Source organism: Lynx rufus, unplaced genomic scaffold (genome assembly GCF_022079265.1).
Source record: "Lynx rufus isolate CCGP_SWC_20201006 ecotype Redwood Valley unplaced genomic scaffold, mLynRuf1.p SCAF_2, whole genome shotgun sequence".
NCBI classification, from domain to species: Eukaryota; Metazoa; Chordata; class Mammalia; order Carnivora; family Felidae; genus Lynx; species Lynx rufus.
In genome coordinates this window covers 29,402,833-29,423,958 of record NW_025814834.1, presented here as the reverse complement: position 1 = coordinate 29,423,958, position 21,126 = coordinate 29,402,833, and the positions used below count along the sequence as shown (strand labels likewise).

At 41.6% G+C, this 21,126-nt stretch overlaps 1 protein-coding gene across 1 annotated transcript in view; it reads right to left on the bottom strand.

Annotated features, from left to right (window-relative positions):
- Positions 1 to 21,126, bottom strand: part of DYTN (dystrotelin) — a 54,210-nt gene that overhangs the window by 3,660 nt on the left and 29,424 nt on the right. The window contains exons 10-11 of the mRNA XM_047083384.1: positions 5,417 to 5,576; positions 1,786 to 2,290 (exon numbers count right to left, since the gene is read on the bottom strand). Of these exons, the coding sequence (XP_046939340.1) occupies positions 1,786 to 2,290; positions 5,417 to 5,576 (665 nt within the window). The remainder of the gene's footprint in view (positions 1 to 1,785; positions 2,291 to 5,416; positions 5,577 to 21,126) is intronic.

Here is a 21,126-nt window from a genome sequence, read left to right as displayed (position 1 = left end):
CGGGCAGATCCTAATCCAATAGGAGTAGTGTCTTTATAAAAAGAGCAAATTTGGATAGGGATGCCCACAGAGGGATACCTTGATCTCAGACTTCAGCCTTCAGGCCTGTGAGAAAATTAATTTGTGATGTTTGAGCTACCCACTCTGTGGTAGGTGCTTTGTTATGGCAGCTCTAAAAAACTCACACGCCAATTCGGAAATATTTTGAGAAGCCCTCCTCACACATCTCTAGATTGTCGCTCAAGCACAAAAGATCTTAGGCTTTCAAAAAGGACATGGATATAGATATAGGGATAATATTAAGGCAACAAAACACTATAAATAAGATGGCACCAGGCCAAAACAGAAGAAATAACTATAGTAAAGAGCCTTTTAAATTTTAAAATTAAAATTTTAAGGTAAATTTTAACTGAATTTTCAAAAAGATTTTTATTTTTTATTATTTTTTTTCAAGATTTTTTATTTTTTATGTTTTATTTATTTTTATTTTTTTTTCAACGTTTATTTATTTTTGGGACAGAGAGAGACAGAGCATGAACGGGGGAGGGGCAGAGAGAGAGGGAGACACAGAATCGGAAACAGGCTCCAGGCTCTGAGCCATCAGCCCAGAGCCTGACGCGGGGCTCGAACTCACGGACCGCGAGATCGTGACCTGGCTGAAGTCGGACGCTTAACCGGCTGCGCCACCCAGGCGCCCCTCAAGATTTTTTAAAAAGAGCCTTCAGAATTTAGCAAGGAGTCATAGCTTATGAAGAAGATGATGATGATAATGATGGTACTAATTACATGTAGAAACTTAATCAATTGTCTTCTGGAAGAACATCATTATTACCCCCATTTTTTATTTATTTTATTTTTTTCCAATATATGTAGTTTATTGTCAAATTGGTTTCCATACAACACCCAGTGCTCATCCCAACAGGCGCCCTCCTCAATACCCATCACCCACCCTCCCCTCCCTCCCACCCCCCATCAACCCTCAGTTCTCAGTTTTTAAGAGTCTCTTATGCTTTATTATTACCCCCATTTTTAAATGGTAACGTCAGGCTGCCCAATTATATTTGTGGCAGTACTATTGATAATAATAAGAGCAATAACAAAATTATCTATTTTTTGTTATTTACTTCTCTTCTATAATTTAATACTTTATAATGGAAATGCTTTCTAATTTAAATTTCACGTAAAAACTTGGCTTCTCTTCTAGGAGAGTCTTTGGTCTTTGACATCTTCGTATCGTTTTTATTTTTTGCTTTTGTTTCTCCAGTTTAGCTATGAAAGCTGCTTATTTCTAAAGTGTTTGTAGCTATTTACTATTATGGAATGCTAGGATTGTGCCAGACGCTATAGTAAAATCTCTTACGGTCTATCACCTTTAGTGCTCACAAAAACCTTGTAAATTGGGCAACTCTAGACCTCAAGTTCAGAGATGCTACTGATGTCCAAACGATTCACAACTCTGACTCTTACTCACTAGATGAATTGTAGCTGTTGGGATAATGTTATAAAATAAAAGGCAGCCTGAGGGTGCCTGGGTGGCTCAGTCGGTTAAGTGTCCTACTTCGGCTCAGGTCATGGGCTCAAGCCCCACGTCGGGTTCTGTGCTGACAGCTCAGAGCCTGGAGCCTGCTTCGGATTCTGTGTCTCCCTCTCTCTCTGCCCCTCCCCCACTCGTGCTCTGTCTCCCTCTGTCTCAAAAATAAATAAACATTACAAAAAATTTTTTTTAAAAAAAGGCAGCCTGAATCCTTGGCCGTTAACTTTCTCCAATGATTGTGAAAATCTTACCTGGTGGCACTTCTAGAGTGAAGGCATCTGTAAGTTTTGACAACAGTTCTTGCAGTTCCTTTTCCTCTAGCTCATCCTTTCCCTCCTGGATGTTAGGCATCTCTTTTCTGTCTGCAGTTGCCAGAGCATGACTGCTCATTTCAGGAGCCATATGGGGGGTGTCCTGCAGCGATCCTTCCTGAGAACCGGGTAAGGAGCTAAAGATTTCCTTTGAGGTCTTTGGTGCTTGGCTTTGTGCCCTGCTGTTTTGTGTTGACTTCAGCGGCAAAAGGGCCTCTGGGGATTCTGAATTTGGTACAGCACGCTCTGCATTTGCTTGACTTTGGTGACTTTTGTCAATCATGGTTGGGTAAGCGAGAGGTTCCCATTCTGAACAGGCTTCAGTGGCATTTGTGACCTGGGAAGAATCTCCTCCCCTCCAAAACCTTCCATCCTTTCCGTGGTCACCCTTGGAAATCATATTTTGACAGGAAGAAGATGAAGGGTAGAGTGGCTGCAACATTGCCTGGGTAAAGAAAACTTCATGAAGAAATCAACCTTTATCGTACCCTTTTCATAAATACATTACGTTTAATCTCCTAATCGGAAATTGTAATGCAAGATTTTTTTTTCTCTTTTCTAAATCATTTATTATTGATTTTATTTTATGCTGTTAATTCAATGTCCCTCTAAAACCGGCTACAAAAAGGACAGCAGTTCAGATTCTAAAATATCACAAGAACTTGGGAAAATTCTAGGTCCTAAATGTTCAGGTTCTAAAACTATCATAAGGAATTTCTTTTTTTTTAATTTTTTTTTCAACGTTTATTTATTTTTTTGGGGACAGAGAGAGACAGAGCATGAGCGGGGGAGGGGCAGAGAGAGAGGGAGACACAGAATCGGAAACAGGCTCCAGGCTCTGAGCCATCAGCCCAGAGCCCGACGCGGGGCTCGAACTCACGGACCGCGAGATCGTGACCTGGCTGAAGTCGGACGCTTAACCGACTGCGCCACCCAGGCGCCCCTATCATAAGGAATTTCTGAGAACATCAGGATACCTTGAATTGTAGCTAAAATGTATTACAATAAAACACGTTCATAATGATCCATCTAGCTAGGTATGTTGGGGGGGCTTATAATAAGCCATGAGTATAGAATCTAGGGGGTGTGCACCCTATAAAGCACAATTCCCAAAGTGTGGTCCACAGATTCTCAGAAATCCCTAAGACCTTCTTAGAGGTCTGTGAGGTCAAAATTATTTGCCCGATGATACTTAGATATTATTTGCCTGTTCACTGTGTTGACATTTGCCCCGAGGGTACAGAGTCAAAAGTAAGGCTAAAGTAAGTAAGGTTAACACCGTTGGTGCCTTGGTACAAATCAAGGCAGCATCAAAGAGTGCTACTAGTCAGTAGTATTCTTCACAATTATGCTCTCGCAGCTAAAATAAATAAATAAATAAATAAAAATAAAATAAAAATATCCTTGGTGGTATAACACACATTTTCAGTTTTCTTAGTTATGACATGTATTTTGTAGGATGAAAAATGTACATGATGACATGTATTTTGTAGAATACATGTATGACATGTATTGTGTAGGATGAAATGGGAAGTGTGCAAAATACTTCGAATGTTACTGAAACACAAACGTTGCCTTCTGGGTGAAAGGATGGACTTGCAGACTGTTAGGCAGACTTGGAAGTCTGGCAAACGTTTTCCAAAAACAGGTGAAGTGAGATTGTCACAGTAAGGAAGCAATTCACAGTATGTATTGTCAATTTCAACAGGTGAGGCTTGTAGCAGAAACCAGATTTTAGAAAACTCGGATCACCACCATGTGCATGATACCTTTCCAACCCGGAAAGACTTTCCTGATGAGCTTAATGGTGGTATTAATGAATGTGATTTGGCGGGGGGGGGGGGGGGGGGGGGGGTGGGGGTGGAGGAGGAAGTGCGGGTATTGTATAATGGGAGGTAAGAAATTTGGCTTAGCTCAGCGAACTTCCAAATTACCAGTGTATCGTGCTCCAATATCATGCATGGGTAGAAGCTTCATTCGAAGAGCACAACACAACATTGTATTTTAATGAAACAAGAGTGTGAGAGAGCGATGGCTTCAGATTCAAGGTTGCAACTCTCCTTTAAGAAACAATCACTTGTGTTTCGGTGCACTTCCAACGAAAAAGATCTCTAATGATTTGAAAAGGCTTTATTCAAACATTTTTCTCTTTTTCAACTGCAAATCTCTATAAGACCAGATTTCTTCATATACTTCAATAAAACATCTTGAATGAAGCAGTGAAGTCATGTCTTCTATTTATTTATTTACTTACTTATTTATTTAATTAAAAAAATTTAATGTTTATTTACATTTTTTAATGTTTACTTTTGACAGAGAGAGAGAGAGAGTGAGAGAGAGAGAGAGAGAACGAGAGAAACAGAGTGTGAGACGGTGAGGGGCAGAGAGAGAGACAGAGGGAGACACAGAATAGAATCTGAAGCAGGCTCCCGGCTCTGCACTATCAGCACAGAGCCCGACACAGGGCTCGAACCCGTGAACCATGAGATCATGCCCTGAGCTGATGTCAGACGCTTAACGGACTGACCCACCCAGGGGCCCCATGTCATGTCTTTTATTAAGCCAGATATTAAAGAAATTTGTTTAAAAATGTGAAACAATGCCACTATTCTAAAGTTTTTTTTTAAATATATAGTTACTATTTAAAATTGTTCCCTAGGGGCACCTGGGTGGCGCAGTCGGTTAAGCGTCCGACTTCAGCCAGGTCACGATCTCGCGGTCCGTGAGTTCGAGCCCCGCGTCGGGCTCTGGGCTGATGGCTCAGAGCCTGGAGCCTGTTTCCGATTCTGTGTCTCCCTCGCTCTCTGCCCCTCCCCCGTTCATGCTCTGTCTCTCTCTGTCCCAAAAATAAATAAACGTTGAAAAAAAAATTAAAAAAAAAATAAAATTGTTCCCTATGTAATGGGTTTACTTTTTTTTATTTTTTATTTATTTTTTTTCAACGTTTATTTATTTTTGGGACAGAGAGAGACAGAGCATGAACGGGGGAGGGGCAGAGAGCGAGGGAGACACAGAATCGGAAACAGGCTCCAGGCTCTGAGCCATCAGCCCAGAGCCCGACGCGGGGCTCGAACTCACGGACCGCGAGATCGTGACCTGGCTGAAGTCGGACGCTTAACCGACTGCGCCACCCAGGCGCCCCTAATTCAGTAATAAACTTTTAAGCCACCTCTCGCTTTTATTTTTGATCATGGTAAAGAACAATAGATATAACCCACAAAAGCTCCTTGGGATCCTCAAATTTTTTTTAAGAATGTAAAAAGGATGCAGCGACCAAAAGGCTAATCAGTGCTGTAAAGGACCACTTTGCTCTAGATCTATAGTTTCTAAATGGCACTGATAACCACACCAGCCACCAATTCTCCCAATGGCATTGCCTTCAGGAAGGGGAAGGACACAGTCTGGAGGATAAGAGTGGGAGGAGTGAGGGAATGGAGAGAGGAGGCAGGGAAGAGAAGAGGCCGATCAGAGTGAGGTGAGAAGCTTCAGGCAGAAGTCCCTCCACTGGCCAGAGGATTTGAGGCCAGATTTCTGGACGGTCCAGATGGCCAGTGTCTCCCACACTGCCTACCTGTAGATGCTGCCCCATCTGCTGTAGCTGGGTCCACAGACTATCCTGGTTGGCCGTGAGCTGGTGAATCTTTGTTTCAAATCGGCAACTTTTTTCTTTCTGGGCGGCATATATGGCTTGCAACTTGTCTTTGTATCGGTTTAACTGTTTTTTAAGGACTCTGCAAAGAGGACAGGTTTGCGTGAGTAGGAAGGGCAAGAGGCCAGCACACTCACCAGAGCCCTAGCAAGATGTACCGTGAGTCCTCTCTGTGGGAAAAGATACTGGAGGAGCCTGTGCCTTGACTATTACTTAACCTTGATCAATGCTGTTTTATACTGTTTGACTATATGGTCACCATATACCACTGCCTTTTACGTCTCTTATATATACACACAATTCCATTAAGAATTTCATTGGCATTAGAGGTGTTTTAGAAAACTCATCATGCATGTTATGGATTGCTTTTGACAGCACACCTTCACTAGCTAGTTGCATTTGAAATTTGACCTTATTCATTATCTGTTTGTCTGGAATCACTCCATTTAGAAGGACAGTATACATGTCATGGCTAAACACCTAGCAGGGCAGGGAGGGACCAGGACAGGGAGGGAACAACGAGGCAGGCAATTCATGAATTGTGGGTCTGTTTTGGTTCCTCTTCCTAAATGCAGTTGTTTATGGGTTTAAGAAAGAACCAGGCAGTCAGGGCAATTCTTTTAAAACACAAACCAGATCATGTCACTCCTCTGCTCAAAATCCTCCAAGGGTCTCCTTCCTTGTTTAGAATAAGCCAAAGTCCTTCAGAGGCAGACAAGGCCCAGCAGTTGGCCAAGAGCTCCCTTTCCTCTTTGGCCTCCCTCTGCTTCCCCTCTGGCTCACTCACTGCCAACCACACAGAGCTCTTGGCTACTCTCAACACACCAGTCTGCCCTTTTGGTCCTTCTGCCTGGAACCCTCCTTCCTCTCCTCACCCTCTCACAGTCATTGCTCAACATTGCATTTTCAGTGAGGCCATCCCTGACTGCCTTACTTGATGAAATGTTCTGAATTTCTCTCTGTTAAGTCCATCCGGTCCAGTGTGTCATTCAAAGCTATTGTTTCCTTGTTGATTTTCTGCTTAGATGATGTATCCATTATTGTAAGAGGAACTTTTAAGTCCCCTATCAATGAGTTTCTTTATGTTTGTGATTAATTGATTTAGATATTTGGGTTCATTAAGTTAGGGGCATAAATATTTACAATTGTTAGATCTTCTTGGTGGACCTCTAAATTATGATATAATGCCCTTCTTCATCTCTTGTTACAGGGTTTGTTTTAAAATCTAGTTTGTCTGATATAAGCATTGCTACTTTGGCTTTCTTTTGATGTCCATTAGCGTGATAGATGGTTCTCCATCCCCTTACTTTCAGTCTGCAGGTGTCTTTACTGAAATGAGTCTCTCATAGGCAGCATATAGATGAATCTTATTTTTTAATCCATTCTGATATCCTATGTCTTTTTACTGGAGCCTTTAGTCCATTTACATTCACGGTGATTATTGAAACATGAATTTAGTGTCTTTGTGTTATCTGTAGTGTTGGTGTTTCTGGTGATGATCTCTGGTCCTTTCTAGTCTTTGTTGCTTTTGGTCTTTTTTTTTTTTTCTCCACTCAAAGAGTGCCCCTTAAAATTTCTTGTAAGACTGGTTTAGTGGTCACAAACGCCTTTCATTTTTATTTGTCTGGGGAACTCTCTATTTCTCCTTCTATTTTGAATGACAGCCTTGCTGGATAAAGAATTCTTGGCTGCACATTTTTTCTGATTCAGCATGTTTGATATATCTTGCCACTCTTTTCTGGTCTGCCGAGTTTCTGTGGACAGATCTGCTGTGAACTGACCTGATCTGTCTTCCCTTGTAGGTTAGGGACTTTTTTCCCCCCTGTGCTGCTTTCTTTCCTTGTCTGTGTATTTTGTGAATTTGACTATGATATATCTTGATGATGGCTGGCTTTTTTTGAGTTTAATGGGAGTTCTCTGTGCTTCTTGGATTTTGATGTCTGTGGCTTTCCCCAGATTAGGGAAGTTTTCAGTTATAACTTGCTCACATAAATCTTCTGCCCCTTTTTTCTCGCTTCATCTTCTGGGACACCTGTGATTTGAATGTTAGTACATTTTAATAAATTGCTGAGTTCCTTAAGGCTACCTTCATGACCACTGACCTGTGTTTTCCCCTTCTTTTCAGCTTCATTATTTCCCATAATTTTACTTCTACACCACAAATTCACTCCTCTGCCTCATCCATCCTCATTTTTATGGCCTCTGTGTGGGTTTGCATCTCAGTTATAGAATTTTTAATTTTGGCCTGACTAGATTTTAGTTCTTTTATCTCTGCAGAAAGGGATTCTCTGGTGATTTCTATGCTTTTTTCAATCACAGGTAGTATCCTTATAACTGTTGTTTTAAACTCTAGTTCGGCATCTTACTTATGTCTGCATTGATTAAATCCTTGGCTGTCATTTCTTCCTTTTCTTTCTTTAGAGGTAAATTCCTCCATCTTGTCATTTTGGGGAAGAAACATAATAATAATAATAATAATAATCGAATAAAATAAAAAACGAAAACCTGAAAACATAAAATAAGGGAAGCTAACTCCTAGGTGTGTTTTGGTCTGCTTGTTAAGAGAAGCTTGATAGAAAAAAGAGAAAAGAAGAGAGAAAAAAATTTAAAACTTAAAAAATAAAAAATAAAACAATTTTGCTCTTTCTGTATCCAAGAAATAAAAGAAAAGAAAAACAATAGAAAAAAACAAAACAAAACAGAAGCAGCAGCAACAACAAAAAACAAACAAAACACCCAAATGAAGCTAGATCCAGTTTCCCCTAGAGCTGAAACTTTGCAGGAGTCTATGGTCAGTAGACTGAACTCGTGGAAGGGATCTAGGCTGGTCTTCTAAGGGAGGGGCCTGCCTCTACGGTTCTCAGTTCTCAAGCCCACTTGCTTAGCTGAGAGGTGTCTGGAGGTCACAGCCGGGCAGGGCTTGGTGTAATGGCTCCATTATCCACTTGGTGGCGCTGTATAGCGCACTGGGGTCAATCACTGTTGGTGGGCTAATAGCAAAAACGCCTTCACCATTCTCTCTAGTCTCCAGAGCAGGAAGTTCACACTCTCACAGGCGTGCGATCAGTCACCCCTCCTGTGTCCCCACTTCCGCCAGCTCCCCATCTGCCCCCTGTCTATGTCCAAGCTGTTTGCCTACCAGGCGGTGCCTCTCTCCAAAATTTTTATCTCAGACCTGGCTGTGTTTCAAAATCCCACCATTTAGAGACTCCAGCTGGTCAGACCTGCAGTGATCTTCTGGGGGAGGGTCTCCTCGCATTGTGGCTGGTGCCGCTTGTCCCAAGAAATAGTCATGTTACTTCGCGGTGGCAACAGATCAGAATTTATGGTAAATCACAACACCCAGCCGGGGCTAAGGTTTGCTGCCCTCAGCCGGCATCTTTGTTCCTATACTGGTGACCTTGGCTAGATCGGAGGGAAGATGGAGGTGTAGGAGGACGCTGGGCTCACCGCGTCCTGCTGATCACTTAGATTCCACCTACACCTGCCTAAATAACCCAGAAAACCACCAGAAGACTAGCAGAACGGAGTCTCCGGAGCCAAGCGCAGACGAGAGGCCCACGGAAGAAGGTAAGAAGGGCGGAGAGGCCATGCGCGCTCCACGGACTGGCAGGAGGGAGCCGGAGTGGAGGGGCGGCCCGCTGGCCAAGCAGAACCCACGAGTCTGGCTTACAAAAGCAGAGGGGCCAGGCGGAGTGTGTTCTGACAGCAAGTGGGACTTAACATCTGGAAGGTTATAAGTTAACAGCTCTGCTCGGAGAGTGGGAAGCCTGGAGGACAATGGGAGGGAGAGTTGCTGAGCCCTTGATGACAGAGCGCAGCTTGGCAGGGAACAAAGGCGCTCGCCAGTGCCATCTCCCTCACCCATTCCCCAGCCAAAATCCCAAAGGGAACCAGTTCCTGCCAGGGAACTTGCTTGCACCATGCAAACACCCAGTGCTGTGCTTCTGCGGACCCACACCTCCGGCGGCAGGCCTGACTCCCTCCCGGTACCACAGGGCCCCTCCCGAAGCAGATCTCTGAAGGATAAGCGAGCTGAGCCTGCCCCTCCTGCCCCCCGTGCACCTTGTCCATCCACCCCAGCTAATATGCCAGATCCCCAGCACCACAGCCTGGCAGTGTGCAAGTAGCCCAGACGGGCCACACCACCCCACAGTGAATCCCGCCCCTAGGAGAGGGGAAGAGAAGGTACACACCAGTCTGATGGTGGCCCCAGCGGTAGGCTGGAGGCAGACATCAGGTCTGACTGCGGCCCCGCCCACCAACGTGAGTTATTCAAGACAGCACAGGGGAAGTGCCCCCAGTCCCGCACCACTCCAGGGACTATCCAAAATGACGAAACGGAAGAATTCCCTTCAAAAGAATCTCCAGGAAATAATAACAGCTAATGACCTGATCAAAAAGGATTTAAACAATATAACAGAAAGTGAATTTAGAATAATAGTCACAAAATTAATTGCTGGGCTTGAAAACAGTATAAAGGACAGCAGAGAATCTATTGCTACAGAGATCATGGGACTAAGGAACAGTCAGGAGGAGCTAAAAAATGCTATAAACGAGCTGCAAAATAAAATGGAAACAATCACAGTTTGGATTGAAGAGGCAGAGGCGAGAATAGGTGAACTAGAAGATAAAGTTATGGAAAAAGAGGAAGCTGAGAAAAAGAGAGATAAAAAAATCCAGGAGTATGAGGGGAAAATTAGAGAACTAAGTGATGCACTAAAGAGAAATAATCTACACATAATTGGTATTCCAGAAGAGGAAGAGAGAGGGAAAGGTGCTGAAGGTGTACTTGAAAATAGCTGAGAACTTCCCTGATCTGGGGAAGGAAACAGGCATTGAAAGCCAAGAGGCACAGAGAACTCCCTTCAGATGTAACTTGAATTGATCTTCTGCACAACATATCATAGTGAAACTGGCAAAATACAAGGATAAAGAGAAAATTCTGAAAGCAGCTAGGGATAAAAATGCTCTAACATATAAAGGGAGACCTATAAGACTCGTGACCGATCTCTCTACTGAAAATTGGCAGGCCAGAAAGGAATGACAGGAGATCTTCAATGTGATGAACAGAAAAAATATGCAGCCGAGAATCCTCTATCCAGCAAGTCTGTCATTTAGAATAGAAGGAGAGATAAAGGTCTTCCCAAACAAACAAAAACTGAAGGAATTCGTCACCACTAAACCAGCCCTACAAGAGATCCTAAGGGGGACCCTGTGAGACAAAGTACCAGAGACATCACTACAAGCATAAAACATACAGACATCACAATGACTCTAAACCCATATCTTTCTATAATAACATTGAACGTAAATGGATTAAATGTGCCAACCAAAAGACATAGGGTATCAGAATGGATAAAAAAACAAGACCCATCTATTTGCTGTCTACAAGAGACTCATTTTAGACCTGAGGACACCTTCAGATTGAGAGGGGATGGAGAACTATTTATCATGCTACTGGAAGTCAAAAGAAAGCTGGAGTAGCCATACTTATATCAGACAAACTAGACTTTAAATTAAAGGCTGTAACAAGAGATGAAGAAGGGCATTATATAATAATTACAGGGTCTATCCATCAGGAAGAGCTAACAATTATAAATGTCTATGTGCCGAATACGGGAGCCCCAAATATATAAAACAATTACTCACAAACACAAGCAACCTTATTGATAAGAATGTGGTAATTGCAGGGGACTTTAACGCGCCACTTACAGAAATAGATAGATCATCTAGACACACGGTCAGTTAAGAAACAAGGGCCCTGAATGATACATTGGATCAGATGGACTTGACAGATATATTTAGAACTCTGCATCCCAAAGCAACAGAATATACTTTCTTCTCGAGTGCACATGGAACATTCTCCAAGATAGATCATATACTGGGTCACAAAACAGCCCTTCATAAGTATACAAGAACTGAGATCATACCATGCATACTTTCAGACCACAATGCTATGAAGCTTGAAATCAACCATAGGAAAAAGTCTGGAAAACCTCCAAAAGCATGGAGGTCAAAGAACACCCTATTAAAGAATGAGTGGGTCAACCAGGCAATTAGAGAAGAAATTAAAAAATATATGGAAACAAATGAAAATGAAAATACAACAATCCAAACGCTTTGGGATGCAGCGAAGGCAGTCCTGAGAGGAAAATACATTGCAATCCAGGCCTATCTCAAGAAACAAGAAAAATCCCAAGTACAGAATCTAACAGCACACCTAAAGGAACTAGAAGCGGAACAGCAAAGACAGCCTAAACCCAGCAGAAGAAGAGAAATAATAAAGATCAGAGCAGAAATAAACAATATAGAATCTAAAAAAACTGTAGAGCAGATCGACGAAACCAAGAGTTGGTTTTTTGAAAAAAAAAAAAACAAAAAAAACAAAAAAAACAAAATTGATAAACCACTAGCCAGGCTTCTCAAAAAGAAAAGGGAGATGACCCAAATAGATAAAATCATGAATGAAAATGGAATTATTACAACCTATACTGGTGACCTTGGTGGCTCGATGGCACCCGTGGGATCTTTTGCCCACGGAGAGGCTGTAGCACCTCTACCAAATGCACGGGGAACCACTGCTACCTGTGCGACCCAGGGGATCCTCAGAACACACTACAGCTGACCTCTGAAGTTTCAAACTCTGTACTCTGCCGTTTATAAAAAACTGGCGGTACTGAATCCGTCTCCTTCCTCCCCACTCCCGTCAGTGGTTTGGGCGAACAGGTTTCTTGCACAGTCCTCTGTGCCTGTTTTCACTTTCTCTCTAGCCGCTTTCCGGGGCTTGGGGGTGGAGTGCTTTCCTGTGCAAACCCGACACACTGCTCTCTTTCCCTCTTTCTCCCCTAGGTCGCCTCCCCACACCACTACCTGCCCGTGTTCTCTCCCTCCAATTATGCGGATTGTTCTGTTTATCATCCGATCTATTTCCTATGTGTTCAAAATGGTTTGATGTTGATCTAGCTGTGATCGAGGGATGAGACAAACCCAGGGTCCCTTTACTACTCTGCCACCTTAACTTCTCCTTAGTGGCTCCTGGACTGCCCTACTTGAAATTGCAAAACCCAACCTCCAGCACCTCACATCTCCTTTCCTACTTATTTGTCTTCTTAGCTTTCTGCTTGTCTCATTGCTATGGAGCTTGATAAAGCCTTAGATTTTGGACTTAGTCTCCAGCCTTCAAACCTCCAGACACTCACATTATATGACATACGACATATTTTACTTGTTATTTTACGTATACCTTACTTATTCTATTACTTAATAATGTCTGTCTCTTTATTCTGGCAAATTTTTTTCTTCTGGTTTGCTTGTTGCCATATTCCCAGGCCCGGGCCTAAAATAGTCCCGGTTACGGAGTATGTGTACAATTAAAACTGGCAGAATGAAGTACAATCTTCTTCTTTCATCAGCACGGTTGGCATATGGGTGGAATTTGTAGGAATCAAATTGTTGGTGGCAAACGCAACAAGATTTCTCAGTGTTAGAACCTCTGAAATTCCTAATTACCATAGGTCTTGGGGAGGTCTTGGGGTCTGGTTTGGGCTCCCGCCTAAAGTGGGCATCTCTGAAGGAGAGCCCTCACACTTATCGGCAATCACACTCAGATGAAAAGGGAGTCTGACTCTAATATCCTTGATTATAATTGGAGTTTCAAATGTATCTTTATGATGGGTTTTTCAGAAAGGAGTCAGTCCAGGGACTTGAAGCACACAACAAAGATATATCCTCAGAAGTCACTCTGGACAGTTTTCTAGACACTATTGTGCTTATTATAGCCATTAGTGGTGTCAGTTTCTCTTTTTTTTCCTATGCTGGTCACTGTCCCCATCTCCTAGGCTTAATGGAACCAGCCCGATGACTTCTGTTCTGCTTAACTCAAATAGAACCAAAGTCTCCTTTTACCTTCATATTGGGCTTAGTATTTCTCTGTTTAAGGGATTTCTTCTTAATAATAATAAAAAAAACATGGTGATATCTTTGTAGAAATCTTTCCACTCCCTGTGGAGTGCATTAACGGATTCGTGAGTTCTCCACAGTTCATTCCTGATGCTGACCACAGTCTAGAGGAGCAAGAAATACAGAATGTGAGTGTTTATCTTTTGGTTTGAATTTAACCCACATTCCTTACAATTCATCATAGGAACATGATAATGAGATATGTACGTGTTCTAATATATATAATGTATATCATACATATATGAAATACAGTCTATTTCAAGAAGTGAGTGGTGTTTGGGTTTAGGTTCATATACAAGGATGCAGATGTTCATATGCTCACAGGGCAACTTCACCATCTCATTTTTACACGATGCTTTTCTTTAAAAGGATTTCACCATGAACAAGATTTTTAGGTTTTAAAAATAAGTTACAACAGTCCTTTGCCTGAGCTAGGCTGCTGCCCAGAAAACCTCCTTCCCCAAAGGCATCTATGAAAAGCAGTTGGGCCACTGACTTCCCCTTGGGAAGGAATCTTGGCTCAAGGAATCTTTCCCCTCGGTCTGTCACTTTCTACTTAAACTTTCCTATCTTTCCACCCCTTTCCACATGGATGTGTACTGAGAGTCGACACTTCTCTTTGGATTCACTGAGGCTCTTTGAATTAATAGTGATCAGCTCAGCTCTCATTTAGGATTTTCCCACCAAACTTTGCCTCTCATATCACATTTTGCTCCCTGAACGGCACCCAGGTATAAGTCCTGACTTGACCCAGACTGGCCCAGCCTCCTGGGGCACCGTGTACCAGCCCTTGGCTCCTGCACGTCTGGATGGGAGATTGGATTTTATTACTCTACACTTATAAGCAGCTGTGGCAATACTCTGTGGCCTTATCTCCCCCCTGCAAACCCGCTGAAGAGGAGCTGGCCACCTTGGGAACATTCGTCTACAGGAACAGCCTGAAAGAGGAAGAGGGAAGGGCAGGAAGAAGGAACTGAACTACAGACTTAGAGTCACGCTCTCTGGTTGGCGTGTACTCTGTGGCCTCTCCGAGTGACCTGGGCCTGTCTGTCTCTTCACTCAAATGTTCAAACAGCTTCCGCATGCCTCGCATAGCCTTGGAGTCCGCGAACGTTATATTATTAACATCAGTGTTATCACGTGGTACATGTTGTTCTGCAGGTGAGAAGCGTTTCGGGTTGGCACATATGGGCTTACCACAGTTCAGCCATAGAGAAGGTACTACGGTTTATTTAGTCATTCTCACTTGGAGGGCATCAAGCTGTTTCCAGTTTTTCGAAAGTGTAAGCAATGTTGCAGTGAACAAAGCTGTAATGTCTCCTCGAGCATATATGTGTGCAGGGTTCTCAGGTTTTACGTTTAATAGATAGTAGCCATTTGCCCACTTTGGGCACACACGTACACACATACGCACACACACGTGAACACGCATGTATGCATATTTGGAAATGCATAGACATACCGCAAATAAATGCGAAGATCTAGCCCAAACAGATTACCTCTGGGGAACTGGGAACCTGACCTGGGATGGGAATTATGGTTGAAAAAGACCTTGCCTTTCTCTGCAATATTTTAACTTTTTCTAAGGCAAACAGATTCATCTTATTTGTATAATTAAAAATGGTTTTTTTTTAATCTAAGAAAGAAATGTACTACATGAGTAAGATAGGCTGTAGCAACTATAAAAATGAAAAAGAGGTGAGGTGGAATATAAGGAGAGTGAAATAAAGGATAGAAAACCCGAACAGCAAAACCTCTTTGAAATTTCCTCCTTTGGAATAAAGAAATGTCAAAGTGGAAGAAAGGCTCGGTTGTGGAAATAGCTTTTCTTCTTCTTTTATTCGAAGCAGGAGACGGAGAGGCTGCTTAATGTGTCCCCACACGGGTAACTGCAGCCTTCTGCATTGCTACGCCTGCAGGGGGGGGTCTACGGGGGCTGATGGTTACCATGCACACGGGCTGCCTGTCACTGGGCGGTCGCAGGACCCAGCCTCCGCTCACACTTCTCCCCAGCACCGCTGCAGCATGGGAACTTTAATTTTTGCTGGGTGATTGAAAAACATTACAGATAATGTTCTGAAGACCTTCCTTAGGATCAGACTGTACTGATTACACTGATTGAGGGGAACACCTACCAGTGGAGTCACACTTGGGAGAGCAAATAAACAACTGATTGAAAACCGGAGAAAGTATTTGCAGACCGTGCGCGCGCGCGCGCGCACAAACACACACACACACACACTCACACAACCAATGTGGCATTTCTAACTCCTTTGATGAAAAATTACGTTGGATTTTTTTTTTACGTTTCTCTTTCATTTTATTTCTTTTACCTATCTTATCTCTCATCTCTTCCCTTCCAAATTTCCTGGCATTTTCCTTATGCCTGGATGTACTGGTTTTCCTTCCCCTCCCCCCTACTTTTGAATAGCATCACATTGTGTGATACTGAGTTGCCATGTTGAGGCCCCTATGGGCAGAAGAAATCTTTATCTGTAAGTTATACCAGCAAGTTTGGGGGCAGAAACTTCATATCTGTGGACACTGGACATCAAAATTTAAAGACATCAAAGTCGAATGCAGCTTACTTTTAGGATGTAGACTTAGCAACAGTCCCTTCAAAGCTGAACTTTGTCCACTAAGTGGCCAGTCCAGTTCCCTGGCTGCATATGCTGTTGTGGTGAGCGTTGCCCTCTTTTGGGGGAGCAAAAGGTAAGAGAAAATTCATGTTGCTCAGCTCCATGTAAATGAGGATAGGTTTGTTGTCTTCTTAAGGATATTAATACCGAATCTTCTAAAACATGCCACAAAGAACAATGTAGACTATATTATAATTAATTGTGTGTACCACTGTAGCCATTAATTCATAGTTTTTAGCTGGGAAGAATGTTTCAAATAAACAGCACACTTGGAAACATCAGATTAACCTGATACATTTCTACTCTTCGGGAAAGACTATGCAATTGATCATATTAAAGAGGCCAAAGACTGACCAGTAGTTATCTAATTTGAGAATATATGTTTAAAATTTTGTTTTAAATGTTTATTGATTTTTGAGAGAGAGAGAGAGAGCATGAGAGTGGAAGGGACAGAGAGAGAGAGGGAGACACAGAATCAGAAGCAGGCTCCAGGCTCTGAGCCATCAGCACAGAGCCTGACGTGAGGCTCAAACTCACGAAACGCGAGATCATGACCTGGACTGAAGAAAGATGTTTAACCGACTGAGCCAACCAGCTGCCCCATAAGTGTTGCAATTCTAAATAAAAAATAGGCAAATCAAATTTAAGTTAAATCGAAGAACAATCCACTACAAACAGATATAACTTTTAGTTTCAGTGATGCCAGGAATGTTTACTCTCAGAGACTGTTAATGCAGTTCTCCCAATAAAGGAAAACATGAGATAATGTCAAATGAGGCTTAAAAAGAGATTTAAAATAAATAGATTCAAAATCATTTCTGATTGCATCTCCTCCCCCCCCCCGCCAAAAACGTAAAAGGAATAAGAAAAGAAAATTACTTCCTTCACATTAAAAGGAATTTCAATCCAACAACGAACACCATCAGAGTTAATGGAGAAGCATGAGAGAAATGCCCCCATTAAATCTCATTCCATTTTTAGTGAGATAAGCTGTCCCACCACCTCTTGCATTATTCAGTCCTGTTCTGGAAGATTTGGATTCTCTCAGGAAGACATGCAGAGAAATGAGAGGTTTAAATATTGGAAAGAGAGACCAAAATATCCTTTTTTCCCCAAACTGTATGATTGTTTACTTAAAAGCAAGAGATTCACACTAAACCAGTATTTGAAATTATTAAGAGAGTTCAGAAAGCTTTCTCTTTATAAGAGAACTCTTCAAAAATCCATAACTTTCCAATATGCCATCATCAATAATTAAGAAAAAAGGTACAATGGGAAAGGCCTTTATTCAAAACAAGTACAACAAACGTAAAAGACCCAGGGTGTTCTCAGTGGGAAATGGAGAATGGTAAGAAGTAAGCTACATACAACCCTTACTGACAGATATGTGCACCTCAAAATAGAGGTTTAATGCAAATCGAACCAAAATACGAATGACTAATTTGGCATATTACAAATGGTTTTAAAGTTTTCCTAGAAGAATAACTGTTTAATAACAGCTAACACTTTAAAAAATAAAAATAACAATGATGTCAGCAAGACAGCAGAGGAGGCGCTGGACCCTCCTATCTACCACCCGGTCCCAGACGCTGATTACACATCATGACAGTTCCGCCTCTGCTGGGGGGAGTTAGGAAAGGGGCGGGTCATATATCCACGTTCTGATTTTACTGGAAGTGGCCGGGAGAATTGCCTATTTAAGTACAAAAGTAGGAATAGGAGAATACCCTCACCTTCTAACATGCATCGAAATAAAACCCAGGTAGACTTAAACCTTACTTAACTGCCGAAAAAAGCCAAGCCATATTATGCCAAAAAAAAACAAAAAACAAAAAACAAACCCAACAAACAAAAAATCAAGCCCCGTTAAAGCAAATACAGCTGAAGGGTCATTTGATTTTTTAACGCAGTAAATTTTCCAAGCATAAAACCGTGTAGGAAGTCAGAAAAGGAACGATTAACAATGTTTCCATAGAACTTAAAACTGTCTATATAGCAAGTCACATTATAAATAAGACTAAAAGGAAATAACTATGAAGAAGGGTTGCCCATGGCTAAAATCTTAAAAGTTCAAATACATTAATGAAACAAACTGATGCATCAGGAAAACTGGTCAGAAGACACCGACAGAAGAGAAAATACAATTGCCTTCTACGTTAAGAAGAGATGGACATTAAAGCAAATAAAAAAAATATTCTGCTCATAACATTACCAAAATTTAAAATTAAGTAACAGTACTAACAAGAATCAAGCCAGATGGCTACCTGAATTCGCTAGGAGTATAGTTTGGTGCACAGCTTCTAAATAGTAATTTCATAGCGAGTATGAAGAGTCTTGACGACATTCCCACCTCTCATTCTAGTGATTTCACTTTAAGAACATACCCCACTGAAACATTTAGGGAACCACGTACAAAGAATAAAGTACCAGGATTTCAATAGTAAAATATTAAAGTATGCAAAAATTGGAAATAACTCAAATATCCAATGACAGAAGAAGGGTTAAATAAATAATGCTACACCCACTTGAATAAACATTGCACGACAATGTGTCTGAAGAGTTGTAATGGCAATGGGAAATGCTCACAACATAACCTACACCGATATGGAACTATATAATCAATATGCTTTGCAGTATGATGTAAACTGTATTACAAGTATTTGCAGGGAAAGCAGTACACCAAAATATTAACACATTACTATTAAAATATTAATATCTGGAAAGAGTACACTTATCACGAGGAGCACTGAGTCATGTATAGAATTGTTGAATCACTGTATTGTACACCTGAAACTAATATAACTCCGTATCTCACTATACTGGAATTAAAATAAAAAATTTAACAAAAAAATTAAAATATTACAATAGTGGCTCCATTGTGATTTGACTGCAGTTACAATTTTGTTCGTTGCCAGCTGTTCCAGGTTTTCTATAGTAAATACGTAACACTTTGTGATTGGGGATAAAAAGTGATTTCAAAAAATATTTTCTTTATCACATTCACATCTGAATAGAAATCGTGCTATAAAGCAGAGATTTATAAGAGGTGTTAATAATATTTAACTATCAGCTACGACATCGAGGAGAGTCTTTTTAGAAAATGCGTAATCAGATATTAAATTTAATATTCAAAAGAGCATTAAAGTAGCGTGACTTTTTTTTTTTTTTCTGGTGCTTTTCTTTCCCCTAGGCAACTACCTAGGTGATAGAGAGGAATTAGCCAATCATGGAAGTGGGGATTTTATTTCCCACCCTCCTTCTTGACAATCTAGAAAGGAGAATGCAGGGAAATTTAGCGATGGCTGCATCAACCCCCCCCAGGTCATCCTGTGCAGGTCAGATACTAGGGGTTCTAAGCGCCGGTGTGTGTTTACCATGTCATATCGGAAAGAACATAAAATAGAGCCGATTAGTTTAAGGTCAGGCATATTCCATTTTATACAGTTCCACTTAGTTTAATTCTTTTATTCAAAAACTATTTTTAAAGCGTCTCACCATCTCGAGTTATTGCAGATAAGACAATTAAAAATAAAAGCAGAGAACTCCCTGCTCACAGATACTTCACATTTAATGAACAGATGAATATACAATCATTATTGACATTAACGCGATTATTTCTACAGGATGTGATGAGAGCACAGGGAATGAAGTGATTATTCTGTGCTACACTTGATTATGTCTTTAAGCAATGGGACATTTGGGGAGAACCCGTAACTTCTTTGTAACATATGTTTGAGTGACACACTCTCTTCCTACCCAGTCTGAGATAATTTTGATACCTTTGGGTTGCTCCACACCACTTTTCAGTTCTCATACAAACATCAAATATATATTGGATTTATTTTGGGAAGAAAAATGACATCATTTTATACACATTATTCTGCCACTTGCCCTTTGGCTAATGTAGGATGATGAATGCCCTCTAGTATAATAGACACGTGCTTAAATTTGTTCATTTAAGAGGATTTATTATGTTCTGTTGGATGTCTGTTTCATGTGTGTTCCACCAGTTTTCTACTGGTGGACCCTTGGGTTGTTTCCGGTTTACTGCCCCACCCTCCAGTGCTGCAATGTGTGTCCTTATTTACCAGGTAGTGGTGCTTTTATTCCCATAAGATCATTCCCTTCAGTACTCAAACATGCTGTTATTTTTTCCATCATAACAAAACATTCTCTCCACTTCAGGCACGCTGACTCTTTGCTCCCTCTACTGTCACAGATCCTGGAAAGAATTTTCTTTGGTATCTTCAATTCCTCAGCCCCCATTCTCTCCTAAACTGCCTCTAGTCTGATTTTTGCTACTACCACTGTCCTACGCTGCTCTTTTTGAGGTCAATGATTCTCTCATTGCAAAATCCAAAGGCCAATTCTTGCTTGCCCTAGCAGCAGCATTGGACAGAGGAGACCACGCCTTCCTCCTTGAAACACTTTGCCTACCTTCCAGGATGCCTCATTTTCTTCGTTTTCCTCCTAGATCATTCATCTTTCTCGTCTCCCCTGCTGGCTTTTCCTCTGCTCTCCAACTTTGTAATGTGGACTGCTGCAGGGCTCAATCCGCTATCCACCTTTTTTCTGTCTATACTCTCCTCGGCTATCTCATAGAAGGTCATGGCTTGAAGAGCCATCTGTGTTGGCAACTCCTAAGTTTGCACGTCCAGGAGGCTTGCCCCCAAATTCCAGACCATGAATGGGCAACTGCCTAGTCGACATCTCCGCATGGGTGTCTGAGATATCTCAATCTTAACCTATCCCAAACTGAACTCCTGATCATCCTCCCCCAAAACCTGCTCCAAAAACAGCCTCCCTATTTCAGATGATAGCTACTTTCTCCTGTTACTTACTATAGCATCGCCATGACCATATAGTTTAGTATGACCCATAAGATCTGAGGATGAGAATATAAATTCTCTTAACTGATCCAAGCATGTAAGGAAATCTAATATGCAGCAAAGTTGGCAATGTAATTAAGTGGGGGGAAAGATCGCAAAATTGGCACGCATCTGAAAGAAAGCAAAGTCAGACCCTTGCTAA